At 51.4% G+C, this 27,271-nt stretch overlaps 1 protein-coding gene across 1 annotated transcript in view; it reads left to right on the forward strand.

Moving 5' to 3' along the window:
• Positions 1-27,271, forward strand: part of LAMA2 (laminin subunit alpha 2) — a 554,587-nt gene that overhangs the window by 342,818 nt on the left and 184,498 nt on the right. The window contains exons 25-28 of the mRNA XM_064170111.1: positions 3,547-3,726; positions 6,405-6,593; positions 6,685-6,926; positions 21,879-21,996. Coding sequence (XP_064026181.1) covers positions 3,547-3,726; positions 6,405-6,593; positions 6,685-6,926; positions 21,879-21,996 — 729 coding nt within the window. The remainder of the gene's footprint in view (positions 1-3,546; positions 3,727-6,404; positions 6,594-6,684; positions 6,927-21,878; positions 21,997-27,271) is intronic.

The raw sequence follows: 27,271 nt of genomic DNA on the forward strand, positions 1-27,271 counted from the left end.
AAGCTGAATTTAGAGTTGCAGAAGCCCTAAGCCCTCACTCTCTGCGTGTTGCCTGGAGAACACTTAGCTTGGATATGCCTTAAAAGTCCCAAAGGATCAGGCACTATGTTCCACAGCCCCACTGGTGTGTAATCAGTGATGGTGAGAAGTGTGCTTCTGCCTAAGGTAGGTTTCTCTCAGTCTGAACAGGAGAGACCCAGGTCTGAAACAGCAGCAGGAAAATATCCTCAGTAACATTCTGGAGATGGCCTGCTGGAGGGTAGGGGCTGGAAGGGACCTCTGGAGGTCATTGAGTCCAACCCCCATGCCAAAGCAGGGTCACCTAGGGCAGGGCACACAGGAACACATCCTGGTAGGTTTTCATAGAAATGGTAGGGGTTGGAAGTGAGCTCTGGAGATCATTGAGTCCAACCCCCAAGCCAAAGTAGGGTCACCTAGGGCAGGTGACACAGGAACACCTCCAGGTAGGTCTTCACAGAATTGCAGAAGGGTAGGAGTTGGAAGGGACCTCTGGAGGTCATTGAGTCCAACCCCCAAGCCAAAGCAGGATCACCTAGGGCAGGGCACACAGGAACACTGGAATGGGCTGCCCAGGGAGGTGGTGGAGTCACCATCCCTGGAGATGTTTAAGAAAAGACTGGATGAGGCACTTGGTGCCATGGTCTGGTTGACTGGATAGGGCTGGGGGATAGGTTGGACTGGATGATCTTGGAGGTCTCTTCCAACCTGCTTGATTCTATGATTCTATGATTCTATATCCAGGTAGGTTTTCATAGAGTCACAGAATGGTAGGGGTTGGAAGGGAGCTCTGGAGATCATTGAGTCCAACCCCCAAGCCAAAGCAGGGTCACCTAGGGCAGGGCTCACAGGAACACCTCCAGGTAGGTCTTCATAGAGTCACAGAATGGTAGGGGTTGGAAGGGAGCTCTGGAAATCATTTAGCCCAGCCCCCAAGCCAAAGCAGGATCACCTAGAGCAGGGCACACAGGAACACATCCATGTAGGTCTTCACAGAGTCATAGAATGGTAGGGGTTGGAAGTGAGCTCTGGAGATCATTGAGTCCAAGCCCCATGCCAAAGCAGGGTCACCTAGGGCAGGGCACACAGGAACATTGGAATGGGCTGCCCAGGGAGGTGGTGGAGGCACCATCCCTGGAGATGTTTAAGAAAAGCCTGGCTGGGGCACTTAGTGCCATGGTCTGGTTGCTTGGCCAGGGCTGGGTGCTAGGTTGGACTGGATGAGCTTGGAGGTCTCTTCCAACCTGCTTGATTCTATGATTCTGTGATTCTGTATCCAGGTAGGTTTTCACAGAGTCACAGAATGGTAGGGGTTGGAAGGGGGCTCTGGAGATCATTGAGTCCAACCCTCAAGCCAAAGCAGGATCACCTAGAGCAGGGCACACAGGAACACCTCCATGTAGGTCTTCATAGAGTCACAGAATGGTAGGGGTTGGAAGTGAGCTCTGGAGATCATTGAGTCCAAGCCCCATGCCAAAGCAGGGTCACCTAGGGCAGGTCACACAGGAACACATCCAAGTAGGTCTTCACAGAGTCACAGAATGGTAGGGGTTGGAAGGGACCTCCAGAGATCATCGAGTCCAAGCCCCCTGCCAAGGCATGATCGCCCAGGGCAAGGCACAGAGGAACACATCTAGGCAGGCTGTTAAAGTCTTCAGAGATGGAGACTCCACCACCTCTCTGAGCTCCAGGGCTCCAGCACCCTCACAGCAAAGTTTCTTCTCGTGTTTAGATGGAGCTTCTCATGTTTGATCTTGTGCCCATTAACTCTTGAAAGTCTTCAAAGTCCCTCCAGAAGGTGGCTCCTGATAAAACCATTGGAACCAGTGCTAAAGTGTTCTTTGGTAACAGGACAAGAGGGTGCAAAAGTCACAGTTTATACCTGATGGAACAGTCCCAGAATCACAGAACTGTCAGGGCTGGATGGGGCCTCAAGGATCATCTACTTCCAACCCCCCTGCCATGGGCAGGGACACCTCATGTGGCTCAGATCCACATCCAGCCTGGCCTTAAAAGCTTCCAGGGATCAGTAAGATTTCCATTCTGCTTATCAGTAGTATGTTTGGAAAACCTGCAAGCATATTGTGAATCTAAATCCATTTGGAAATCTGTCTGCACCCTGAGCTTGCATCTAAGGACTTGTCTGATCCTGAAGCTTTCAAATCTGAGAGAGAGAAAAATACATTATGATATTTTGGGTTGAATCACACAAGACATTAAGATATATATTATTAGGCAGTTAGGTACTTAGCAGGGTAAAGAACAGTAAGATCTTGTACTAAGAGTGGAAAAGATGGTAAGCAAGGAACAGGAGAAGGAGAGAAGGGTCAAGAGCTATTCTGTCTTTGCAATGTTGTATTTTGTCTTATTAAGCTTGCTGAGCAGTAGCTTCCAGTTCTGGGCCCCTCAAGTCAAGAGAGATGTTGAGGTGCTGGAACATGTCCAGAGAAGGGCAACAAGGCTGGGGAGGGGCCTGGAACATAAACCCTATGGGGAGAGGCTGAGGGAGCTGGGGGTGTGCAGCTTGCAGCAGAGGAGGCTCAGGGCAGAGCTCATTGCTGTCTACAACTACCTGAAGGGAGAATGCAGCCAGGTGGGGTTGGTCTCTTCTCCCAGACAACCAGCAACAGAACAAGTGGACACAGTCTCAAGTTGTGCCAGGGCAGGTCTAGGCTGGATGTTAGGAGGAAGTTGTTGGCAGAGAGAGTGATTGGCATTGGAATGGGCTGCCCAGGGAGGTGGTGGAGGCACCGTCCCTGGAGGTGTTCAAGCAAAGCCTGGATGAGGCATTTAGTGCCATGGTCTGGTTGACTGGATAGGGCTGGGTGCTAGGTTGGACTGGATGAGCTTGGAGCTCTCTTCCAACCTGCTTGATTCTATGATTCCCCTGTAAGAAATCCTAGTTACTTTACTGAGATGATTCTATGATCAGGCTTCTACCACCTCCCTGGGCGACCTGTGCCAGGGTCTAAGCACCATCATGGTGAAAAACTTCTTCCTAGCATCCAATCTGAATCTACCCACTTCTAGTTTTGCTCCATCCCCCCAGTCCTGTCATTACCTGACACCTTAAAAAGTCCTTCCCCAGCTTTCTTGCAGCCCCCAGGCAGAGTGTTTGGTCACAAGCTGCTCATGATGTGAAATGAAATCATAGAATCACAGAATCAGGCAGGGTTGGAAGGGACCACAAGGAGCAGCCAGTTCCAACCCCCTGCCATGCCCAGGGACACCCTACCCTAGAGCAGGCTGCACACAGCCTCAGCCAGCCTGGCCTCAAACACCTCCAGCCATGGGGCCTCAACCACCTCCCTGGGCAACCCATTCCAGCCTCTCACCACTCTCCTGCTCAACAACTTCCTCCTCACCTCCAGCCTCACTCTCCCCACCTCCAGCTTTGCTCCATTCCCCCCACTCCTGCCACTCCCTCACAGCCTCAAAAGTCTCTCCTAGAAATAACTTCTTTAACGAGCTGGGATTGCAACACTTCCAGGCTTGATTTTTCTTCTTGATGTGTTTTGAATGTCACAGGTGACCTTGAAGCCAGAGCAGATGGTTCTGCCTCTGGTGGATGAGAAGCTGCAGCGCAGCACCCTCACAGGGGTTGCCTTCCAGCCTCCTGAGATCGTAGCAGACATCGAAGTGGTGATGCGGGAGCTGCACTCAGAGCCTGTCTACTGGAGACTTCCCGAGCAGTTTGAGGGACGAAAGGTACACAGAATATTGCCCTGGGTGCTGGCAGGGGTTTGCAGATCTCTTTTGACCTTTCACCTGTGCTCTGCAATGCCTTTTCTCACAGCTTCACACAGTGCACTGGGTGGGAAGGGACCCTCACAGGTCATCTGGTCCTACGCCGCTGCAGCCAGCAGGGACAGCTCCAGCTACAGCAGGCTGCCAAGGGTGCATCGAGTCTGGGCTTGAAGGTCTCCAGAGCTGGGGCCTCAGCCACATCCCTGGGCAGCCTGTTCCAGTATTTCCCCACTCTCATTGTGCAGAACTTCCTCCTGATGTCCAACCTAAACCTGCCCTGCTCCAGTTTCAAACCATTGCCCTCATCCTATCCCCACAGGCCCTTCTGAACAGTCCCTCCCCAGCCTGTCCTCCCCCTTCTGATATTGAAATGCAGCTCTAAGTTCTCCCCAGAACCTTCTCCAGGCTGAACAGATCCATCTTTCTCAGCCTGTCCCCACAGCAGAGGCTCTCCAGACTTCTTATCATCTTCACAGCCCTCATCTGGACCCTCTTCATCAAGTCTATGTCCTTTTTGTGTTGGGGGCCCATAGCTGACCCCAACCCTGCAGGGGAGGTCTCCCCAGAGCAGAGCAGAGGGGCAGGATCCCCTCTCTCCATCTCTCCCCACACTGCTTTGGATGCAGCCCAGGCTGCCCTTGGCCTTCTGTGCTGCCAGTGCCCATTGCTGGCTTCCATGCAGCTTCTCCCCCACCAGCACCCCCAAGTCCTTCTCTTCAGGGCTGCTCTCAACCTCATCATCCCCCAGCCTGGACTGACACCAAGGGTTTCCCTGACCTAAGTGCAGGCCCTTGCTGGCTTCCCTTCCATTGAGCATGTCATCAGACACTTCTGAAGCAAATATTTGCCATCCCATCCCATTATTAAACTCTATTTGCTCAGTCAGCTTGGAAACTCACAGCTCTGTTACATAGACACTGCTTAAGGAAATAGATATTTACAGACAGGCTCATGCAGGATTTTCCCCCTGGAAATGTTACTGGGAAAAAATTAAGCTGCATTCATTTAAAATAAGTCCCTTGTAACTTTTCATTTCTCTCTGCTTTAAATGAAAATTGCCTTTTCCTAGACTCACAGAGTCACCTGGCTGGAAAAGACCTTAGGATCAGCAAGTCCAGCCATAACCTAACATCTCCCTCTACACACAGAACCACAGAATTAACCAGCCTGGAAAAGACCTTCAAGATCATTGAGTCCAACCTAGCCCCCAACACCTTCTAATTGCCTATACCCTGGCACCAAATGACTCATTCAATCTCCTTTTAAACACCCTCAGGGATGGGGACTCCACCACCTCCCCACGCAGCCCATCCCAATGCCAATCACTCTTGCTGTGAAGAACTTCTTCCTAACATCCAGCCTGAACCTGCCCTGGCACAGCTTGAGGCTGTGTTCTCTTGTTCTGTCCCTGGCTGCCTGGCAGCAGAGCCCAACCCCACCTGGCTACAGCCTCCCTGCAGGCAGCTGCAGACAGCAATGAGCTCTGCCCTGAGCCTCCTCTGCTGCAGGCTGCACCCCCCCCAGCTCCCTCAGCTTTTAGACCCTGTCCATAAGTTCCTCATCCAGATGCCTTTTAGACATCTCTAGGGATGGGGACTCCACCACCTCCCTGGGCAGCCTGTTCCAGTCTCTGTCCACTCTTGCAGCAAAGAAAAGTTTCCTCATCTCCAACTTGCACCTCAGGCTGTGGCTTTGAGGCCATTGTCCTGCATGTGAGGAGAGACAGACTCCCCTTACCCCAGTCTACTCTGAGATAGTTGCAGAGGGCTATGAAGTCTCCCCTCAGCCTCTTCTTCTGAGCAGTACACAATGCCAGTTCCCTCAGCTGCTCCTCACAGGACTTGTGTTCCAGACCCTTCACCAGCCTGGCTGCTCTGCTGTGCTGCTATTCACAGAATCATAGAATCATAGAATCAACCAGGTTGGAAGAGACCTCCAAGATCATCCAGTCCAACCTAGCACCCAGCCCTATCCAGTCAACCAGACCATGGCACTAAGTGCCTCATCCAGGCTTGGCTTGAACACCTCCAGGGACGGTGCCTCCACCACCTCCCTGGGCAGCCCATTCCAATGCCAATCACTCTCTCTGACAACAACTTCCTCCTAACATCCAGCCTGAACCTGCCCTGGCACAGCTTGAGACTGTGTCCCCTTGTTCTATTGCTGCTTGCCTGGGAGAAGAGACCAACCCCACCTGGCTACAATGTCCCTTCAGGTAGTTGTAGACAGCAATGAGGGCACCCCTGAGCCTCCTCTTCTCCAGGCTAAACAACCCCAGCTCTCTCAGCCTCTTCACATAGGGTTTGTCCTGCTGCCCACACTGCTCCTGAGCCAGCCCAGGATGCCATTGGCTCTCCTGCCCACCTGGGCACACTGTTGCCTCATCTTCAGCCTACTATCTACCAGCACCCCCAGGTCCCTTTCCTCCTGGCTGCATTCCAGCCACTCAATCCCCAGCCTGTAGTGCTGCTTGGGGTTGTTGTGGCCAAAGTGCAGAACCCTGCACATTCTCCCATGGATGAGCTCTTCAGACCCCTCACAGCTGCTGGGTCCATCCAGCTCTTATTTCTGGCCAGGATTTTCTCTCTAGCTAACTCAAACTGAGCTTTCTCTTTGTCCTTTGTGTTTTGCTTTGTTAGCTGACTGCTTACGGAGGGAGACTGAAATATGCCATCTACTTTGAAGCACGAGAAGAGACAGGGTTCACTACTTACTACCCCCAAGTCATCATGAGAGGTGGACCTCCAACCCACACCAGAGTCCTTGTCCGCCACATGGCTGCCCCTCTCATTGGGCAGCTGACAAGGCATGAGATAGAGATGACAGAGGTAATGTTTCTGGCTGCCTTTCCCCCTCCTCCCCCTAGCACCTGGTTCTTTTCAGACTGGGAATAATCTGGGGTTGTCTGCTGTTTTTCAGCATGGCTGGGAATACTACGGTGCTGACCAGAGAGGCAGAGCCACTGCACCCTGGGAGTACCACCAGGATCAGCCAGGTGTCAACAGGACTCTGTCCCAGGCAGCAGATTTCACCTGGAGACATTATGGAGATGAGCCAAGGCCAAGCAGAGCTGTGTCACGGGAGGACTTCCTCAACGTGCTCTACGATGTCCACTACATCCTTGTTAAGGCTACTCATGGCAACATCATGAGGCAGAGCAGGTAACTGTTCCATGGAAGAGTGCAGCAGTCACATGGAGTCTGAGAGGGCTCCCAGGTGCAGCAGTCACAGGTGACCTGAGAGAGCTCCCAGCTACTCCCAGGTGCAGCAGTCACAGGTGACCTGAGAGAGCTCCCAGCTACTCCCAGGTGCAGCAGTCACAGGTGACCTGAGAGAGCTCCCAGCTACTCCCAGGTGCAGCAGTCACAGGTGACCTGAGAGAGCTCCCAGCTACTCCCAGGTGCAGCAGCCACAGGTGACCTGAGAGAGCTCCCAGCTACTCCCAGGTGCAGCAGTCACAGGTGACCTGAGAGAGCTCCCAGCTACTCCCAGGTGCAGCAGACACAGGTGACCTGAGAGAGCTCCCAGCTACTGCCAGGTGCAGCAGCCACAGGTGACCTGAGAGAGCTCCCAGCAGCACTTCTATTCATCACACTGTCTATAACCAGTTGCTGGGAACAGAAGGAGCAGGGCAGTGATCATGCCCCTGTACTCAGTGCTGCTGAGGCCATACCTCAAATCCTGGGTTCAGGTTTGGCCTCTCACTCCACGAAGGACATTGAGGTGTTGGAGTGTGTCTAGACAAGCACAACCAAGCTGGTGAAGGGTCTGGAGAACAGGGCTGGGGAGGAGCAGCTGAGGGAGCTGGGGGTGTGCAGTGTGGGGAAGAGGAGGCTGAGGGCAGAGCTCATTGTTCTCTACAGCTCCCTGAAAGGAGGTTGCATTGAGGAGGGAGTTGAGCTCTGCTCCCTAGTCTCAGGTGATGGCAGGAGAGGAAATGGCCTGAAATTGTGCCAGGTGAGGATTAGGTTGGAGATGAGGAAAATTTTCTTTGCTGCAAGAGTGGTCAAGGATGAAGTTCTTCACAGAGTGATTTCCCATTGGAATGGGCTGCCCAGGGAGGTGGTGGAGGCACCATCCCTGGAGGTCTTCAAGAAAAGACTGGATGAGACACTTAGTGCCATGGTCTGGTTGACTGGATAGGGCTGGGTGCTACGTTGGACTGGATGAGCTTGAAGGTCTCTTCCAACCTGGTTGATTCTATGATTCTAAGGACTGGCACAGGCTGCCCAGAGAGGTGGTGGAGTCCCCATCCCAGAGGTGTTCCAGAAACACTTGGAAATGGCACTGGGGACATGGTTCAGTGACCATGGTGGTGTTAAGCTCAGTCATCCTAGAGGTCTTTTCCAACTGAAGCAGTTCTGTGCTTCTGTGATTCTGGCAGTTAGTGTTCAGTGCAGCAAAAGAAGATGCAGGAGAGGGAAATTCTCCTGGACATAAAGTGCAAATCACAGCCAGGCAGGTGAAGCCTCTGTTCTTCTGGATCCTGGAGGAGAAAGCACATGTAAGCAGACCCATCCTGAAACAAAGCCAAAGTGCTCTTTTGAGTAAGTGTCTCCTCTGTGCAGACACAGAGGGGTGATTAAAAGGAAAAGTTAGCACTGAAGCAATTTTCTCTTACAAATGGGAAGCCAGGGGCAAAGTCCAAAATGAAGGCGTGCTCCTTGAATCATGGTGGAATCACAGAATAGGCCTCTGAGATCACTGAGTCCAACCATCAACCCAAGACCCAACACCACCATGGCCTTCAAACCGTGTCCCACAGTGCCATGTCCACGCATTCTGTGAGTGCTTCCAGGGATGGAGACTCCATCACCTCCCTGGCAGCCTGTGCCAGTGTCTGACCACTCTTGCAAGGAAGAAATCTTTCCTCATCTGCAACCCAAACCTCCCCTGGCACAATTCCAGGCCATTTCCTCTCCTTCCACCACCTGAGACTAGGGAAAAGAACCCTACCCCCACATCACTGCAACGTCCCTTCAGTAATGAGGCCTCCCCTCAGCCTCCTGCTTAATGAGATACAGTAGGGGCAGATGTAATCAAAGTTTTTATTCAATTTATTCATTAAGGAGTGAGATGATGAAGTCAAAATGACACTAAACTGAAAATGGAGGTCAGGCAGCAAGCTGAGAGGAGTAACACTGAAATCTGCTGCAGCCTAAAGGACAAAGGTTTTACCCTTTCAGAGAATCATACAATCACAGGATCACAGGATCACAGGATCACAGTGTCACCAAGGTTGGAAGAGACCTCACAGATCATCCAGTCCAACCCTTTAGCACAGAGCTCAAGGCCAGACCATGGCACCAAGTGCCACGTCCAGTCCTGCCTTGAACAGCTCCAGGGACGGCGACTCCACCACCTCCCCGGGCAGCCCATTCCAGTGTCCAATGACTCTCTCAGGGAAGAACTTTCTCCTCACCTCCAGCCTAAATCTCCCCTGGCACAGCCTGAGGCTGTGTCCTCTTGTTCTGGTGCTGGCCACCTGAGAGAAGAGAGCAACCTCCTCCTGGCCACAACCTCCCCTCAGGTAGTTGCAGACAGCAATGAGGTCTCCCCTGAGCCTCCTCTTCTCCAGGCTAACCAATCCCAGCTCCCTCAGCCTCTCCTCGTAGGGCTGTGCTCAAGGCCTCTCCCCAGCCTCGTTGCCCTTCTCTGGACACACTCAAGCATCTCAATGTCCCTCCTAAACTGGGGGGCCCAGAACTGAACACAGCACTCAAGGTGTGGTCTGAGCAGTGCAGAGTACAGGGGCAGAATGACCTCCCTGCTCCTGCTGGCTACACCATTCCTGATGCAGGCCAGGATGCCACTGGCTCTCTTGGCCACCTGGGCACACTGCTGGCTCATGTTCAGGTGGGTATCAATCAGCACCCCCAGATCCCTCTCTGTCTGGCTGCTCTCAGCCACTCTGACCCCAGCCTGTATCTCTGCATGGGGTTGCTGTGGCCAAAGTGCAGCACCCTGCACTTGGAGCTATTGAAGCCATCCCCTTGGACTCTGCCCATCTGTGCAGGCAGTCAAGGTCCTGCTGCAGAGCCCTTCTGCCCTCCAACCCAGCCACATCTGCCCCCAGCTTGGTGTCATCTGCACACTTGCTGATGACTGACTCCATGCCCTCATGCAGATCATCTATGAAGCTGTTAAAGAGGATGGGGCCCAGCACTGATCCCAGAGGGACACCACTAGTGACAATGGCTTTGGTTGGAAAGGACCTTAAAGATCATCCAGTTCCAACCCCCCTGCCATGGACAGGGACACCTCCCACCAGACCAAGTTGGTCAAGGCTTCATCCAGTCCGGCCTTAAACACCTCCAGGGAGGGGGCAGCCACACTCCTTTGAAAGGAGTAGTCAGTTGAACACCTCCTTGATTCCCTGTCCTGCAGAGGGGTCTGTTGTCTCCAGCATATCAGCAGGGCAGCATGATTCAGGGGTGATGTCCTTGTTGAGAAATGCTAATGTTCTGGCTGCATGCTAGAGGGTATGGCTTGACAAGTGCCAAAAGCTTGTCTTTTACTTCCACTCCACAGTAGTACAGTCTAAGCATCAAGCTTTGGATTCTGGAGTGGAAGGAAAAAGGAATTATAGGGTTCTCAAACTCTGGAGCAGGCTGCCCAGGGAAGTGGCTAAATCCCCATCCCTGGGTGTCCTTAAAAGCCATCTAGTTATGGTGCTCAAATTCATGGTACAAATATCTGAGGGGGGAGTGCCAAGTGGCTGGCTTAAGTCTCCTCTCAGTGGTCAGCAGCAATAAGCCAAGGAGCAATGGATACAAACTGGAACAGAGAAGGTTTCACTTCAGTATGGGGAGAAACTTCTTTGGAGTGAGGGTGCTGGAGCCCTGGAGCAGGCTGCTCAGAGAGGTTGTGGAGTCTCCTACTCTGGAGACTTTCAAACCCTCCTGGTTTTCTGTGTGACCTGCCCTGGGTGATGCTGCTTTGGCAGGGGTATTGGACTGGATGGTCTCTGGAGGTCCCTTCCAACCTCTAAGGTTCTATGATTCTGTGCTGTGGTAGTGGCCCTGGTAGAGTTATATAATGCTTGGACTCGATGATCCTAAAGGATTTTTCCACCCATAGTCATCCTCTGATTCTGTTTCTGTGACCTGTGAGGCAAGAGGTAAAGAAGCAGATTTATTTAGATACTAGAAGCTGCCCTGTGATGCATAAAATGTTGTCACCAAGAGAAGGAAAGGAATGAGTGCTCTGTTGCTGTGGTGGGTAAGTCAGGAATGAGCTTGAATTTCAACAGGCAAGATTCACATTAGACACCAGAGTAAACATCCCTGAGGGCAAAGAAGTCCTGGAACAGGTTACACAGGCAAATCTCACCAGTTTTAGTAATGAATTCACAGTCTCCTTTGCAAGCAGCATTTATTAGCAGACACTGGAGTAACTGCAGGTAAACTCCAGAGCTCTCCAGGGGTTCTTTTTGTGATTCTGCCACGTCAGTGATGGGCTATAAACATCTCTGATTTCTAGGGTACAAATAGATCTGTCAAAACATGACCTGTGGAAGGTCTTAGGGGGAATAGCAGGGGCAGATACCATAGATTCATAGAACCAAGCAGGTTGGAAGAGAGCTCCAAGCTCAGCCAGTCCAACCTAGCACCCAGCCCTGGCCAACCAACCAGACCATGGCACTAAGTGCCCCAGCCAGGCTTGGCTTCAGCACCTCCAGCCACAGCAACTCCACCACCTCCCTGGGCAGCCCATTCCAATGCCAATCACTCTCTCTGCCAACAACTTCCTCCTAACAGCCAGCCTGAACCTGCCCTGGCACAGCTTGAGGCTGTGTCCCCTTCTTCTGTCCCTGGCTGCCTGGCAGCAGAGCCCAACCCCACCTGGCTACAGCCTCCCTGCAGGCAGCTGCAGACAGCAATGAGCTCTGCCCTGAGCCTCCTCTGCTGCAGGCTGCACACCCCCAGCTCCCTCAGCCTCTCCTCACAGGGCTGTGCTCCAGGCCCCTCCCCAGCCTTGCTGCCCTGCTCCAAACACCTTCCAGCACCTCAACATCTCTCTTGAATGAGAGGCCCAGAACTGGACACAGCACTCAAGGTGTGGCCTGAGCAGTGCTGAGCACAGGGGCAGAAGAACCTCCCTTGTCCTGCTGCCCACACTGCTCCTGAGCCAGCCCAGGATGCCATTGGCTCTGCTGCCCACCTGGGCACTGCTGCCTCCTCTGCAGCTCCTCACTCCCAGCACCCCCAGCTCCCTCTCTGCCTGGCTGCTCTCAGCCACTCTGGCCCCAGCCTGTAGTGCTGCTTGGGGTTGTTGTGGCCAAAGTGCAGAACCCTGCATTTGGCCTTGTTCAGTCTCATCCCCTTGGCCTCTGCCCACCCATGCAGCCTGGCCAGGTCCCTCTGCAGGGCTCTCCTACCCTCCCACAGCTCCACAGCTGCTCCTAGCTTGGTGTCATCTGCAAACTCACTGATGCTGGACTCAATCCCCTGCTCCAGATCATCAATAAAGCCATTGAACAGGACCATGCAACTTTGCAGCAGTGTGAGGCAGAAAGCGTAGCTGTAGCTGTTGCTGTTGCCTCTATTTCCAGTACATCACTTGCAGACAGTGTTCCTCCATGGTGCACTGCCCAGATGCTGAATGCTAACAGCAGATGCCAGAAATGTTTTGCAGTGATTTCATTTATTTTTGGCATAGCTCACTTGAGATATTGTGTTACAAGCACAGGGAATTCCCCTGGGAGGAGTTCTGAAGTAATCAGAGCAATGTCAACATTTGAGAAGCATATTCATAGATTCATAGGGTACCAGGTTGGAAGGGATCTGAAGGATCATCTAATGCAACCTTACAGGGTAAGAATAGAGCTGAAATGAGATGGTCCAGCAGCCTGCCAAGCTGGGCCTTGAAAGTGTCACTAGTGGTGTCCCTCAGGGATCAGTGCTGGGCCCCATCCTCTTTAACAGCTTCATAGATGACCTGGATGAGGGCATGGAGTCAGTCATCAGCAAAGGTGCAGATGACACCAAGCTGGGGGCAGATGTGGCTGGGTTGGAGGGCAGAAGGGCTCTGCAGCAGGACCTTGACCCCCTGGACAGATGGGCAGAGTCCAAGGGGATGGCTTCAATAGCTCCAAGTGCTGGTGCTGCACTTTGGCCACAGCAACCCCATGCAGAGATACAGGCTGGGGTCAGAGTGGCTGAGAGCAGCCAAACAGAGAGGGATCTGGGGGTGCTGATTGATACCTGCCTGAACATGAGCCAGCAGTGTGCCCAGGTGGCCAAGAGAGCCAGTGGCATCCTGGCCTGCATCAGGAATGGTGTGGCCAGCAGGAGCAGGGAGGTCATTCTGCCCCTGTACTCTGCACTGCTCAGACCACACCTTGAGTGCTGTGTTCAGTTCTGGGCCCCCCAGTTTAGGAGGGACATTGAGATGCTTGAGTGTGTCCAGAGAAGGGCAACGAGGCTGGGGAGAGGCCTTGAGCACAGCCCTACGAGGAGAGGCTGAGGGAGCTGGGATTGGTTAGCCTGGAGAAGAGGAGGCTCAGGGCAGACCTCATTGCTGTCTGCAACTACCTGAGGGGAGGTTGTGGCCAGGAGGAGGTTGCTCTCTTCTCTCAGGTGGCCAGCACCAGAACAAGAGGACACAGCCTCAGGCTGTGCCAGGGGAGATTTAGGCTGGAGGTGAGGAGAAAGTTCTTCCCTGAGAGAGTCATTGGACACTGGAATGGGCTGCCCGGGGAGGTGGTGGAGTCGCCGTCCCTGGAGCTGTTCAAGGCAGGACTGGACGTGGCACTTGGTGCCATGGTCTGGCCTTGAGCTCTGTGCTAAAGGGTTGGACTTGATGAGCTGTGAGGTCTCTTCCAACCCTGATGATACTGTGACACTGTGACACTGTGATCCTGTGAGACTGTGATAGTGTAGTATAGGGGAATGCACAGTCATAGAGTGTCAGGGGCTGGAAGGGACCTTAAAAGCTCACCCAGTCCAACCCCTGCCAGAGCAGGAGCACCCAGAGCAGATCACACAGGAAAGCATCCAGGCATGTTTGGAATATCTCTAGAGAGGGAGACTCCACAACCCCCCTGGGCAGCCTGCTCCAGTGCTCTGTTAGGGACTGGCACAGGCTGCCCAGGGAGGTGGTGGAGTCCCAATCCCTGGAGGTGTTCAAGAAACCTGTGGGATGTGGTTTAGTGTCCATGGTGGGGTCAGGCTGATGGCTGGACTGGATGGTCTTAGAGGTCTTTTCAAACTGAACCAATTCTGTGATTCTAACCAAAATGCCTTTTTTTTCAGCACTGTATGTCAGAGTGTGGCAGGTTATGTGACAGCAGCACTTAGCAAGCAGTTCACAGGCTCACAGGAGGTCAGGGGTTGGAAGGGACCTAAAGAGATCATCCAATCCACCCCCCCTGCCAGAGCAGAACCACACAATCTAACACAGATCACAGAGGAACACATCCAGACAGGCCTGGAAAGGCTCCAGAGAAGGAGACTCCACAGCCTCTCTGGGCAGCCTGTGCCAGGGCTCTGGGACCCTTCCAGGCAAGAAGTTTCCCCTTGTGTTGAGGTGCAACCTCTTTTGCTGCATCTTACACCCATTGCTCCTTGTCCTGTCCCAGGGAGCAGTGAGCAGAGCCTGTCCCCTGCTCCTGGCAGCCCTCAGATACTCATAAACATTTATCAAATCCCCTCTCAGTCTTCTCTTCTCCAGACTAAGCAGCCCCAGGGCCCTCAGCCTCTCCTCATCAGCCATGCCCTCCACTCCCCTCATCATCCTCCTAGCCCTCTGCTGGATCCTCTCCAGCAGATCCCTGTCCCTCTTCAACTGGGGAGCCCAAAACTGAACACAGTACACAAGATGAGGTCTCAGCAGGGCAGAGTAGAGGGGCAGGAGAACCTCCCTTGATCTGCTGGACACACTCTTCCTAATGCACCCCAGGATCCCATTGGCCTTCCTGGCCAGCAGGGCACATTGCTGTGCCATGGGGAACTTGTTAGCCACCAGCACCCCCAGGTCCCTCTCCTTGGGGCTGCTCTCCAGCAATCACCTCTCAGCCTGCACTGCTGCAGTTTGTTATCCCTCCCCAGGTGCAGGACTCTGCACTTGTCCCTGTTGAACCTCATCTGGCTCCTCCAGTTCATCTGTGCTGTCTGCTGGCTCTCCACCTGAAGCAGCTTGCACATGCTAGAGGACTGTAGTTTGGAGGTGGATGTATTGCAGTAGCTGTTAATGATCTGTCTGTTCACATAGGTAACTGAGCCTTCAAGTAGGAAATAAACAGCAGGAATGTGTTATTTTTTTCCTCCAAGTTAGCATCCTGAATGAGTTCTGAGAAAGTTTTGCTTAAGACCACAAAAGAAATCCCCCCAAATGTTGTTAAAGGTTAGGGGAATATTAGTTTGCATAAGAATTGAAGCCTTTTATTAAAACCAGGCTGACACCCTCTAAAAGACAATATTTATACTCAACTTTAAACATGTCTTTGAATGATGTGACTCAGCTTTGTTCCAAACTAAAGCTTCTCTTCCTACCTGACTTTGCATAGCAAAAAGAAAAGTGTGAAGCCAAAGAAAGTGTGGATGGGGAAAGGAAAATACTATCATGGAAGTGCAGAATGGTTTGAGTTGGAAGGGATCTTAAAGCTCATCCAATTCCAGCTCCCTGCCATGGGCAGGGACACCTCCCACCAGCCCTCATTGCTCAAGGCCTCACCCAGCCTGGTTGTGAACACCTCCAGGCAGGGGCATCCACAGCCTCCCTGGGCAGCCTGTGCCAGTGTCTCACCACCCTCACTCTAAGAATTTCTTCCTCAACTCCAGTCCACTCTCTCCTCTCCCAGCTCAAAGCCACTGTCCCTTGTCCTGTCACTTCCAGCCCTTGTCCAAAGTTCCTCCCCAGCTCTCCAGGAGCACCTTTCAGGTACAGGAACACTGCACTAAGGTCTCCCTGGAGCCTTCTCTTTTCCTTCTCTTCTCTCTCAGCCTTACCCATAGGGGAGGTTCTGTAGCCCTCTGAACATCTTCATGGCCTCCTCTCACAGAGAGAGTGATTGGCATTGGAATGGGCTGCCCAGGGAGGTGGTGGAGGCACCGTGCCTGGAGGTGTTCAGGCAAAGCCTGGATGAGGCACTTAGTGCCATGGTCTGGCTGACTGGATAGGGCTGGGGGATAGGTTGGGCTGGCTGATCTTGGAGGTCTCTTCCAACCTGGTTGATTCTATGATTCTATGATTTTCTGAGCCCTCTCCAGCAGCTCCAGGTCCTTCTTGTGCTGGGTTCCCCAGAACTAGAGGCAGTGCTGCAGGTGAGCTCTGAGCAGAGCAGAGCAGAGGGGCAGAATCCCCTCCCTGTGCTGCTGCTCTCCCTGCTCTGGCTGCAGCCAGCACACAGCTGCCTCTGGGCTGCCAGGGACCAGTGCTGGCTCCTGGGCACTTTGGCACCAACTGACACCCCCAAGGCCTTCTCCTCAAGACCACTTTTATATATGAAGACTTAAAAAAAACTACTTTTCCTAGCACTTGAATTTCAGACTTTCAGTTGCAGGTTTAGAAAGTCCAGCTCAGTGCTGAGCTGCAGGCAAAGCATTTTAAAGCAAAGTGGAAGCAGTGACAGCAGTTGGAAAAGCTAAACCTAGCCTGGTTCTAGCCTTAGCACTGCATCAGCTCTAGCCCAGCAGCAGTGCCTGTGCTGCTGAGTTAGAGGTGTCTGCTCAGAATCCCAAGCCAGGCATTTCCCTCCTGTCTCATTCATTTCCTTGCCCTCATTTTCCCATTCACCACTCCAAATTGAAATGTTTCTTTTATTAGCTTTTGGGTTGCTGTTCAGGCATCTGGACTGTGCTAACAAATGAGTCTGAATTGGAAGTGTGCTTGCCACCTGCATGTGAATGATTTCAGCATCCCTGTCACTGAGCAGGTAGCAGCTGTTAGGCTGCTGCCTATTAGGCCTGTTCCAAGAGCCAGCCAAGCCTGACCTTCCTTAAGTAACATTTTCACACAAACAACAGGTAGCTTTGTGGTCCCACGGTGCATCATTATGGAAATGCAGCTTCCTGCCAGCAGAGAGGTTTTCTTGCAGCACACAGGGCACTGCCTCAGCTTTGCAGGTGATGAGGAGGCAGGTTTCCTTTTGGCTTCCTATTAAATGGATGGAGATTTCCATGTGAGCTTGTGTTGCCTTGCCAGGCTCTTTTATCTTCAGCCTCTTGTTCTGACCTGGCTTTGTCTGCTTCGAGGTTTTGCTTCTATTTCCCTGCTCCACTGAATAATAAAATCATAGAATCAAGCAGGTTGGAAGAGACCTCCAACATCATCCAGTCCAACCTAGCACCCAGCCCTGGCCAATCAACCAGACCATGGCACTAAGTGCCTCATCCAGTCTTTTCTTGAAGACAGGTAGTAAGAAATGGGTAGAAGGTTTAAGTCAGTAGAGCATACTGAGAGCAGCCCTGCTGGTGGAGGAGAAGCTGGAGATGAGGCAGCATTGGGCACTGGCAGCCCAGAAGGCCAATGGCAGCCTGGGTTGCATTAAAAGAGAAGCGTGGCCAGGAGGTCCAGAGAGATGATTCTGTCACTGCTCTGCTCTGGGGAGACCTCACCTGCAGTGCTGTGTCCAGCTCTGGGGCCCTTAGCACAAGAAGAGCATGGACCTGCTGGAGCTGGGCACCACTGCAAAGAGCCTGGCACCTTCATCCTGGCAGCCACCCCTCAGCTATTTGCAACCATTGCTCAGATCCCCTCCCAGCCTTCTCTTCTCCAGGCTAACCAGCCCCAGGGCTCTTAGCCTTTCCTCATCACACATGTTCCAGACTCTTCATCATCCTCATACCTCTTCACTGGATACTCTCCAGCAGGTCCCTGACTCTCTTGAATTGGAGAGCCCAGAACTGGACATAATATTCCAGGTGTGGTCTCACCAGGGCAGAGTAGAGGGGCAGGAGAACCTCCCTTCACCTGCTGGCCACAGGATGTCATTGGGTCTCTTGGCCTCACCTGCAAGAGGAGAGGAGCAGCTGTGTGGACTCCTCTGCATTATCCCTGTGCACAGGGACTTACTGAAAGAGTCCAGCATCATCATCAGCCTTCCTTTGGCTGGTCAGTCACCAGTTCTTCAGTGGTTCCTCTTGTGTTGGCATTGCATCCAAGCTTCACAATTCCCACTCTTCTACCCTTTTTGCTCCTTGAAAGCAGCAAGAGGTTCCAGGTCACAGCACTGGTTTAAACAAAGCAACAACCCAACCTCACCCCAAATCCAGAAGTGAATAGAACAGCATTGTGGTGCAGTGGGATGAAATGTAAGTCTAACTGATGTACCAAGCTAATTCTGTGTAGCTCATATATAAAGATCATGTAGATCTAATCTAATACATATGTCTCATCTAATAGTACATCACAATTAATCCATAGATATACATCTCATGGGTCTAATACAAAATAGCTGATTTCATTAGGTACTGTAACAGGATCACAGAACTGTCAGGCACCTCAAGGATCAGCCAGTTCCAACCCCCCAGCCATGAGCAGGGACACCTCCCACTAGCCAGGATGCTCAAGGCCTCATCCAAGCTGGCCTTGAACACCTCCAGGGAGGTTGTGGAGCACAGAAGCACCCAATGTGATCTTTGATCACATTGGGTGCTTCTGTGCTCCACAACCTCCCTGGGCAACCTATGTCAGTGTCTCACCACCCTCAACCAGTGCCAGTGTCTCACCACCTTCAACCTGTGCCAGTGTCTCACCACCCTCAACCTGTGCCAGTGTCTCATCATTCTCATGGTGGAGAACTTCTTCCTAATGTCTAATCTTGATTTCCCCTCCTCTAGCTTGGATCTGTTCCCCCCAGTCCTATCACCACTTGACACCCTATAAAGTCCCTCCCCAGATTTCTTGTAGCCTCCTTCAGACACTGGAAGGCCACAATGAGGTCTCCTTAAAGCCTTCTCCTCTCCAGACTGCACAGCCCCAACTCCCTCAGCCTGTCCCCACAGCAGAGCAGCTCCAGCCCTCTGCTCATCCTCATGGCCCTGCTCTGGACACCTTCCAGCCCCTCCAGATCTTTCCTGTCCCAGGGGCTCCAGCACTGGGCACAGTGTTCCAGGTGAGGTCTCAGCAGAGGGTGCAGAGGGGCAGAATCCCCTCCCTCACCCTGCTGCTCACACTGCTCTTGCTGCAGCCCAGCCTCTGGTTGCTCTCTGGGCTGCCAGTGCACACTGCTGGCTCCTGTTGAGCTTCTCACCCACCAGCACCAGGGCTGCTCTCAAGCCTGGCACTGCCCAGCCTGTATCAGTGCTTGAGATTGCCCTGACCCAGCTGCAGGACCTTATGTGTGTGGTGTTTAACCATGATGTGCTACTGCACCCTATCTGGCAGGCCAGCACAGGCTGGAACCTCAGGGAGGCAAGAAAATGATTATTGATACAAGCAAACAAAGGTTTGGAAAGTTAAAGTGTCAGAAGTTCTACCATGAAAGTTATCCCTTTGTGATAGTGAGTGATGCTTCTCTAGGAGGATTTCTTGTGTGCCTTAAGTTGTTTGGGTTTGTGGTTGAATGCTTGCAAGGAAAAATGAAAAAGAAGGTTAAAAAGAGGAAAAAATAAAGAAAAAAGAGAGAAGGGAGAAGGAAAAAAGGAGGACAAAAGGAAGCATTAAAAAAATAGGGGGGAAAGGGGTGGGGAATTAGGGGGAAAGGAAAAAAAGAGGGTAAGGGAGGAAAGGAGGAAAAAAGTGTGGGGGAAGTAGGAAAGGACAGAAAAGTAGGTGGAAGGATGGGGGAAGAGGAAAAGGGAGAAAAAGGGGGAAGAAGGAAAGGAAGAAAAAGGGGGAAGAGGGAAAGGGAAAAAAAGGGGGGGAATAAGGGAAGGAAAAAAAGGGGGGGAAGAGGGAGAGGAAAAAAAGGGAGGGAAGAGGGAGAGGAAAAAAAGAGAAGAGGGAAAGGCAAAAAAGAGGGGAAGAGGGAAAGGAAAATAGGGGGAAGTGGGAAAGGAAAAAAAGGGGGGAAGAGGGAGAGGCAAAAAAGGGGGAAAGCAGGAAAGGGAAAAAAGAGGGAGGAGAGGAAAAGGGGGGAAAATGGAGGAAGAGGGAAAGGAAAAAAAGGGAGGAAGAGGGAAAGGAATAAAAGGAGGGGAATAAGGGAAGGGGGAAAAAAGGGGGGGAAGAGGGAGAGGGAAAAAGGAGAAGAGAGAAAGGCAAAAAACCGTGGGGGAATAAGAGAAGAAAAAAAAGGTGGGGAAGAGGGAGAGGAAAAAAGGAGAAGAGGGAAAGGCAAAAAAGAGGGGAAGAGGGAAAGGAAAAAGGGGGAAGTGGGAGAGGAAAAAAAGGGGGAAAGCAGGAAAGGGAAAAAAGGGGGAAAGCGGGAAAGGGAAAAAAGGGAGAGGAGAGGAAAAGGGGGAAAAAGGGAGGAAGAGGGAAAGGAAAAAAAGGGAGGGAAGAGGGAGAGGAAAAAAGGAGAAGAGGGAAACGAAAAAAGGGGGAAGTGGGAAAGGAAAAAAAGGGGGGAAGAGGGAGAGGCAAAAAAGGGGGAAAGCAAGAAAGCGAAAAAAGGGGGAAGAGAGGAAAAGGGGGAAAAAGGGAGGAAGAGGGAAAGGAAAAAAAAGGGAGGAAGAGGGAAAGGAAAAAAGGAGGGAAGAGGAGAAAAAAAGGAAATAAAGTGAAAAAAAAGGATAAGAAAGGTAAAAAAAAGCAAAACCAAAGGATACTCAGTGACAGATCTTAAAAGCCCTGCTCAAAAAGTGGCTGTCTGATGCCTTTGGAGTCTTCTTTAGAGTTTGTTGGGCTGCTTTAGTTGCTGAGGATAGGTTGTATTTTTTAACTTGTAGCCTCATTAAAAGCTCATTTAGTCAACTGTTTTATTACCATGCCTCTGAGAGCCATGAATTGGAACTGCATTTGGTCTGTGACTTCAGTTTCTTAATGAGCCCCTCCAAATGAAGAATCAGATGAGCCTCTGTTAATAGCTTGGCTGGAAAGAGATTGAAGAAAGAGAAAAGTCAGTTCTGCTGTTGCCTAGAGATAGAAACTGAGACTGGAGGTGCTGGGGACTTTTGTTTCCTTAGAAGAGGAGGGGGGAAAGTGCTGTTTGTAGGTGAAGAAGCTACAATCATAGAATTATAGAATCAGGCAGGTTGGAAGAGAGCTCCAAGCTCAGCCAGCCCAACCTAGCACCCAGCCCTGGCCAATCAACCCAGACTAAGTGCCCCAGCCAGGCTTGGCTTGACTTAGCCAAAGAGGAGCCTTTTCTCCCACTCCAGCTGAGAATCCTTGAACTATTGCAGTTGGAAAAGCCCTCTGAGGTCACTGAGTCCTACCTTCAACCCAGCACCACCATGGCCACTGAACCATGTCCCAAAGTGCCACAGCCACACCCTTCTTCAACACCTCCGTGCATGGTGACTGCACCACCTCCCTGGCACCTCCGTGCATGGTGACTGCACCACCTCCTGGCACCTCTGTGCATGGTGACTGCATCACCTCCCTGGCACCTCTGTGCATGGTGACTGCACCACCTCCCTGGCACCTCCGTGCATGGTGACTGCACCACCTCCCTGGCACCTCCGTGCATGGTGACTGCACCACCTCCCTGGCACCTCCGTGCATGGTGACTCCAGCACCTCCCTGGCACCTCTGTGCATGGTGACTGCACCACCTCCCTGGCACCTCTGTGCATGGTGACTCCCAGCACCTCCCTGGCACCTCCGTGCATGGTGACTGCACCACTTCCCTGGCACCTCTGTGCTTGGTGACTCCAGCACCTCCTGGCACCTCCTTGCATGGTGACTCCAGCACCTCCCTGGCACCTCCGTGCATGGTGACTCCAGCACCTCCCTGGCACCTCTGGGCATGGGGGGGACTCCACCACCTCCCTGGGCAGCCTGTGCCAATCCCTGACCACTCTTGCAGCAAAGACATTTTTCCTCATGCCAACCTAACTCTCCCCTGGCACAATTTCAGTCCATTGCTTCTCCTTCTATCACCTCATACCAGGGAGAAGAGACCAATCCTCGCCTAAACTCCAAGCTTCTTCCAGAAGACCAAGGCTTTCCAGAAGACTACCTAAATGTGATTCACTTTGAACAAAGCCTGACCCTAGGTGCTGAGCTCTCTAAGCTTGAGTTAGTGCTTGACTAATCCGAGATCTTTGCTCCATTCTTTTGCAGGATTTCTGAGATCTCCATGGAAGTCGCTGAAGTTGGCACCGTCACTGGGATGACTCCTCAGGCTTACTTGATTGAGGAATGTGACTGCCCCTTGGGTTACTCTGGTTTGTCATGTGAGGTACAGTACTGAGCTGACAGCCACTCAAAAGTCTTTGTCCCTTCTCTGGTCCCTTCATGAGCAGGATGTGATAAGTAATCAGAGTTTAAGTGGCGACAACTCTCCCGTCGTAGATTCACAGAATGGTTTGGGTTGGATGAGACCTAAAAGCTCATCCAGTTCCAACCCACAACTGCCATGGGCAAGGACACCTCTCACTAGGACAGGTCACTCATGGACTCATCCAACCTGGTGCTGAACACCTCCAGGGAGGTTGTGGAGCACAGAAGCACCGAACGTGATCGGAGATCACGTTCGGTGCTTCTGTGCTCCACAACCTGCCTGGGCAACCTGTGCCAGTGTCTCACCACCCCCAACCTGTGCCAGTCTCTCACCACCCCCAACCTGTGCCAGTCTCTCACCACCCTCACTGCAAAGAATTTCTTCTTAATCCCCAGTGTAAATTTGCCCTCCTCAAGCTTCAATCCATTCCCCCTCATTCTGTCACTACAAACCCTTTTGAGAAGTCCCTTCACAGCTTTCCCATTCAGCTGCTGGCAGGGCACAAATTTAAGGCCCTTCATTTAATTCCTTGCATTCTGTCTCACTCAGGTATCTCTTTCACAGGGAAGTTAAGGGCTTTCTTTTGGCTTTAGGCAGATCCACCATGGAGCACAGTTAGAACATCTCTGAGACTGATCTCCTGTGAGGAGAGGCTGAGAGACCTGAGGCTGTTTAACCTGGAGAAGAGCAGCCTGAGAGAGGATCTGAGCAATGCTGATCAGTTATCTAAAGCATGCAGGTCAGGAGGTTGGGGCTGCCTTCTTTTCAGTGGTGCCCAAGGGCAGGACAAAGGCCAATGGGAACTAACTGGAACCCAGGAGGTTCACTTCTTGACTTGGAGAGTGCTGGACCAGGTCCCCAGAGAAGTTCTAGAGCATAGTCCAATTAGTGTAGTTTGCTTCATCCTCAGAAGCAGTCTAATCACAGTGCCTTAAAACAAAACACAAACCAAACCAAACCAAAGCCAAATAAACCAAAGCAAAGCAAACAAAAGCAAAGCAAAATAAACCAAAGCAAAGCAGAACAAAGCAAAATAAAATAAACCAAAGCAAAGCAGAACAAAGCAAAATAAAATAAACCAAAGCAAAGCAGAACAAAGCAAAATAAAATAAACCAAAGCAAAGCAGAACAAAGCAAAGCAAAGCAAAACAAACCAAAGCAAAATAAACCAAAGCAAAGCAGAACAAAGCCAAGCAAAATAAACCAAAGCAAGATAAGATAAACCAAAGCAAAGCAAATCAAACCAGAGCAAAATAAACCAAAGTAAAGCATAGCAAAGCAAAATAAAATAAACCAAAGCAAAGCAGAACAAAGCAAAATAAAATAAACCAAAGCAAAGCAAACAAAAGCAAAGCAAAGCAAAATAAACCAAAGCAAAGCAAAATAAAATAAACCAAAGCAAAGCAGAACAAAGCAAAATAAAATAAACCAAAGCAAAGCAAAACAAACCAAAGCAAAATAAACCAAAGCAAAGCAGAACAAAGCTAAGCAAAATAAACCAAAGCAAGATAAGATAAACCAAAGCAAAGCAAATCAAACCAAAGCAAAATAAGCCAAAGTAAAGCATAGCAAAGCAAAATAAAATAAACCAAAGCAAAGCAAAGCAAAACAGAGCAAAATAAACCAAAGTAAAGCATAGCAAAGCAAAATAAAATAAACCAAAGCAAAGCAGAACAAAACAAAATAAAATAAACCAAAGCAAAGCAGAACAAAGCCAAGCAAAATAAACCAAAGCAAGATAAGATAAACCAAAGCAAAGCAAATCAAACCAAAGCAAAATAAACCAAAGTAAAGCATAGCAAAGCAAAGCAAAATAAACCAAAGCACAGCAAAACAAACCCAAGCAAAATAAACCAAAGCAAAGCAGAACAAAGCAAAATAAAATAAAGCAAAGCAAAGCAAATCAAAGCAAAGCAAAGCAAAACAAACCCAAGCAAAATAAACCAAAGCAAAGTAGAACAAAGCAAAATAAAATAAACCAAAGCAAAGCAGAACAAAGCAAACTAAAATAAACCAAAGCAAAGCAGAACAAAGCAAACTAAAATAAACCAAAGCAAATCAAATCAAACCAAAGCAAACTAAAATAAACCAAAGCAAAGTAAAATAAACCAAAGCAAAGCAAACCAAAGCAAAGCAAAATAAACCAAAGCAAAGCAAAACAAAGCAAAGCAAAATAAACCAAAGGGCAGGATCTGCCCTTCATGAAGGCAGAGCTCAGACATACTGAGCGAGTGAGACCTTGCACAAGGTTCCCCCAGGGTACCTGGGAGAGAAAATTTGGAGTGAGTCAATGTCGGGCAAGGTGACACTTCTTATCTGTGAGCACTCTGCTCCCTTCAGCTGTTAAGCTGGATTGGGCCATGCAGCAAATGAGGCAAGAGGAGCTGTGAGCTCCCAGGAAACGTGTGCCAGGAAGGCAGTGGAGTCATTCTGTTCCCACACTGGTCCTGTACAGCCATCCACCCCAGCGTGTGTAAGTACACACAGCACAAACCAGTGGGCTCCAGCAGCTGCTCAGGAGTACAGATGGGTTTTTTTTTTCCCCCTTGGAAATGCCTATCACAAATTGCATTTTCAATGGGAAAGATATGATAATGTAATTAGAACATTATTTTAATTCACACCCACTGGGGGATGCAGTAAATGTCTCAGCTGCAACCTTCATCCTCGCTGGTTAATTGTGCGATCTTCGCGCGCTCGTCACTGAGATTATTTTTAGCGTGCTCAGGGAAGGTGGTGGTGTGCTCTGAGAGGGCTTCTTTCATTGGAACAGGACAGAAAAGCCTCAGGTGCCCTGGCACTTTCTAAAGAGGCTGTCTTGGGATGGGGAGGGACTTTTCACAAGGGCTTGTAGTGCCAGGACAAGGGACAATGGCTTTGAGCTGGGAGAGGGGAGAGTGAGAGTGGAGATGAGGGAGAAATTCTTTAGAGTGAGGGTGGGGAGAGACTGGCACAGGCTGCCCAGGGAGGTTGTGGATGCCCCTGCCTGGAGGTGTTCAAGGCCAGGTTGGATGAGGCATTGAGCAGCCTGGGCTGGTGGGAGGTGTCCTTGCCCATGGCAAGGGGTGAATCTAGATGGCTGTTGTGGAGGCAGGGAATTAACATGACCAAGTCAGGAATTATGAGGAGTTTGTTTTCCTGAGCAGCCTGCCCCCACACCAGGTACAGAACTAGTTCAGGTTCATTGATGGATTCTAATTCCATCAGGAATTCTTCAAAGGATGTTATGGACAAATGTAGAGCTTTAGGAAGCCAGGAGATGGAAAAGCTAAGCTGTAACACAGCTCTGCCCCACTGCCAGTCAGGCTGAGCAGAGCATTGAGGGAGCAGCAGGCTTTGCTCACAGAGGTGAGATAGGAAGCTGGAGATGATTCCCTTGATGGATCCCTCTGCAGCTCAGCTGCCTTCTGAGCTGCAAGCAATATCCAACAGTGGATCCACCCAGCAGGTGCCCAAGGCCAGTGGCAAAGCCACCAAAGTCAGAAGTGTCTCTGGACATGGCTGCCACGAGACAGGGACTCGTGGAACGCTGCTGCCTCGGCAGTGGCAGGGGAGAGCCTCACTGCCAGCAGGTTGGCTCTGTATGGTCCCAGAGTAGCCAGATCTGGGTGCCACCAGCAGCTCTCTCCAGTGGACCCCAGGACTTGCCAAGCCTGCATGTTTGCACAGAGTGGTGCAAAAGTGAGGAGAACTGTCCAGAGGCAGGGACAGTGGAAGACCAAGAGCCGTGTAAAAAGGTAGGAGCCATCCAGTGCAGGGACAGCCCAAAACAGGGACTCTGCCATGGCAGGAACCTGTCAAGGCAGAAACCTTCTCCCTTGCTCTATTCATGCTTTTCTAGCCAAAGTCTCCATTTGCCATGTTATGCAGGAAAGCCCAGCCCAGCACCAGCCTGATGTGGAGGGGAAACAGTGATACTGAGCCAGCAGTGTGCCCAGGTGGGCAGCAGAGCCAATGGAATCCTGGGCTGGCTCAGGAGCAGTGTGGGCAGCAGGACAAGGGAGGTTCTTCTGCCCCTGTGCTCAGCACTGCTCAGGCCACACCTTGAGTGCTGTGTCCAGTTCTGGGCTCCTCCATTCAAGAGAGATGTTGAGGTGCTGGAAGGTGTCCAGAGCAGGGCAGCAAGGCTGGGGAGGGGCCTGGAACACAGCCCTGTGAGGAGAGGCTGAGGGAGATGGGGGTGTGCAGCCTGCAGCAGAGGAGGCTCAGGGCAGAGCTCATTTCTGTCTGCAGCTGCCTGCAGGGAGGCTGTAGCCAGGTGGGGTTGGGCTCTGCTGCCAGGCAGCCAGGGACAGAAGAAGGGGCCAGAGCCTCAAGCTGTGCCAGGGGAGGTCTAGGCTGGATGTTGTTAGGAAGTTGTTGTCAGAGAGAGTGATTGGCATTGGAATGGGCTGCCCAGGGAGGTGGTGGAGTGGCTGTGGCTGGAGGTGTTGAAGCCAAGCCTGGCTGGGGCACTTAGTGCCATGGTCTGGTTGACTGAATAGGGCTGGGTGCTAGGTTGGGCTGGCTGAGCTTGGAGCTCTCTTCCAACCTGCTTGATTCTATGATTCTACTGTTTCCAAAAGGAATACTGCCTATTGTTGTATTCAGAACTCTGCCACCCCCCACCACTGGTTTTATTAAGATTTCAGATTCAGATGTTCCCATGGTGATGGGAACATTCTGTGGCCAATATCCAGAGCTGGCAATAACCAGCAAAGCATGCAAACATTCACTGACCTGGCAGAGAAGATTCCTGCGGCCCAATGCTGCTGGCGGTCAGTGTGCTGCTTGCCCACTGGTGGGCTCAAAGAGCTCTTCCTGCTCATGGCAGGAGGCAGTGGACAATTACAAAGAGGCTTTGAGCATTTACTCACAAATTCTTATTACCCACTCGTGGGGCTTAGCCACAGCCCAGACAGTGCCCAAACGCTTTCAGGGGACTCTGTCTTGTCTGATGTTGAGACTTGATTCCTCCTGGCTTCTGGGGAGAGAGGCAGACAATCTCTCTTCTTGTCTCCTGGCTCTTGTAAGCAGGTGTAGAGGCAGGATGTCTTCATCAGTGACATTGATGAGGGCACAGAGAGTCTGCTCAGCAAGTCTGCTGCTGACACCAAGCTGGGAGGCTTGGCTGAGACAGCTGCAGGCTGTGCTGCCATCCAGAGAGCCCTGGGCAGACAGAGCTGGGCACAGAGGAGCCAGATGAGGTTCAACAAGGACAAGTGCAGAGTCCTGCACCTGGGGAGGGATAACA

Source organism: Pogoniulus pusillus, chromosome 33, assembly GCF_015220805.1.
Source record: "Pogoniulus pusillus isolate bPogPus1 chromosome 33, bPogPus1.pri, whole genome shotgun sequence".
Taxonomy (NCBI): domain Eukaryota; kingdom Metazoa; phylum Chordata; class Aves; order Piciformes; family Lybiidae; genus Pogoniulus; species Pogoniulus pusillus.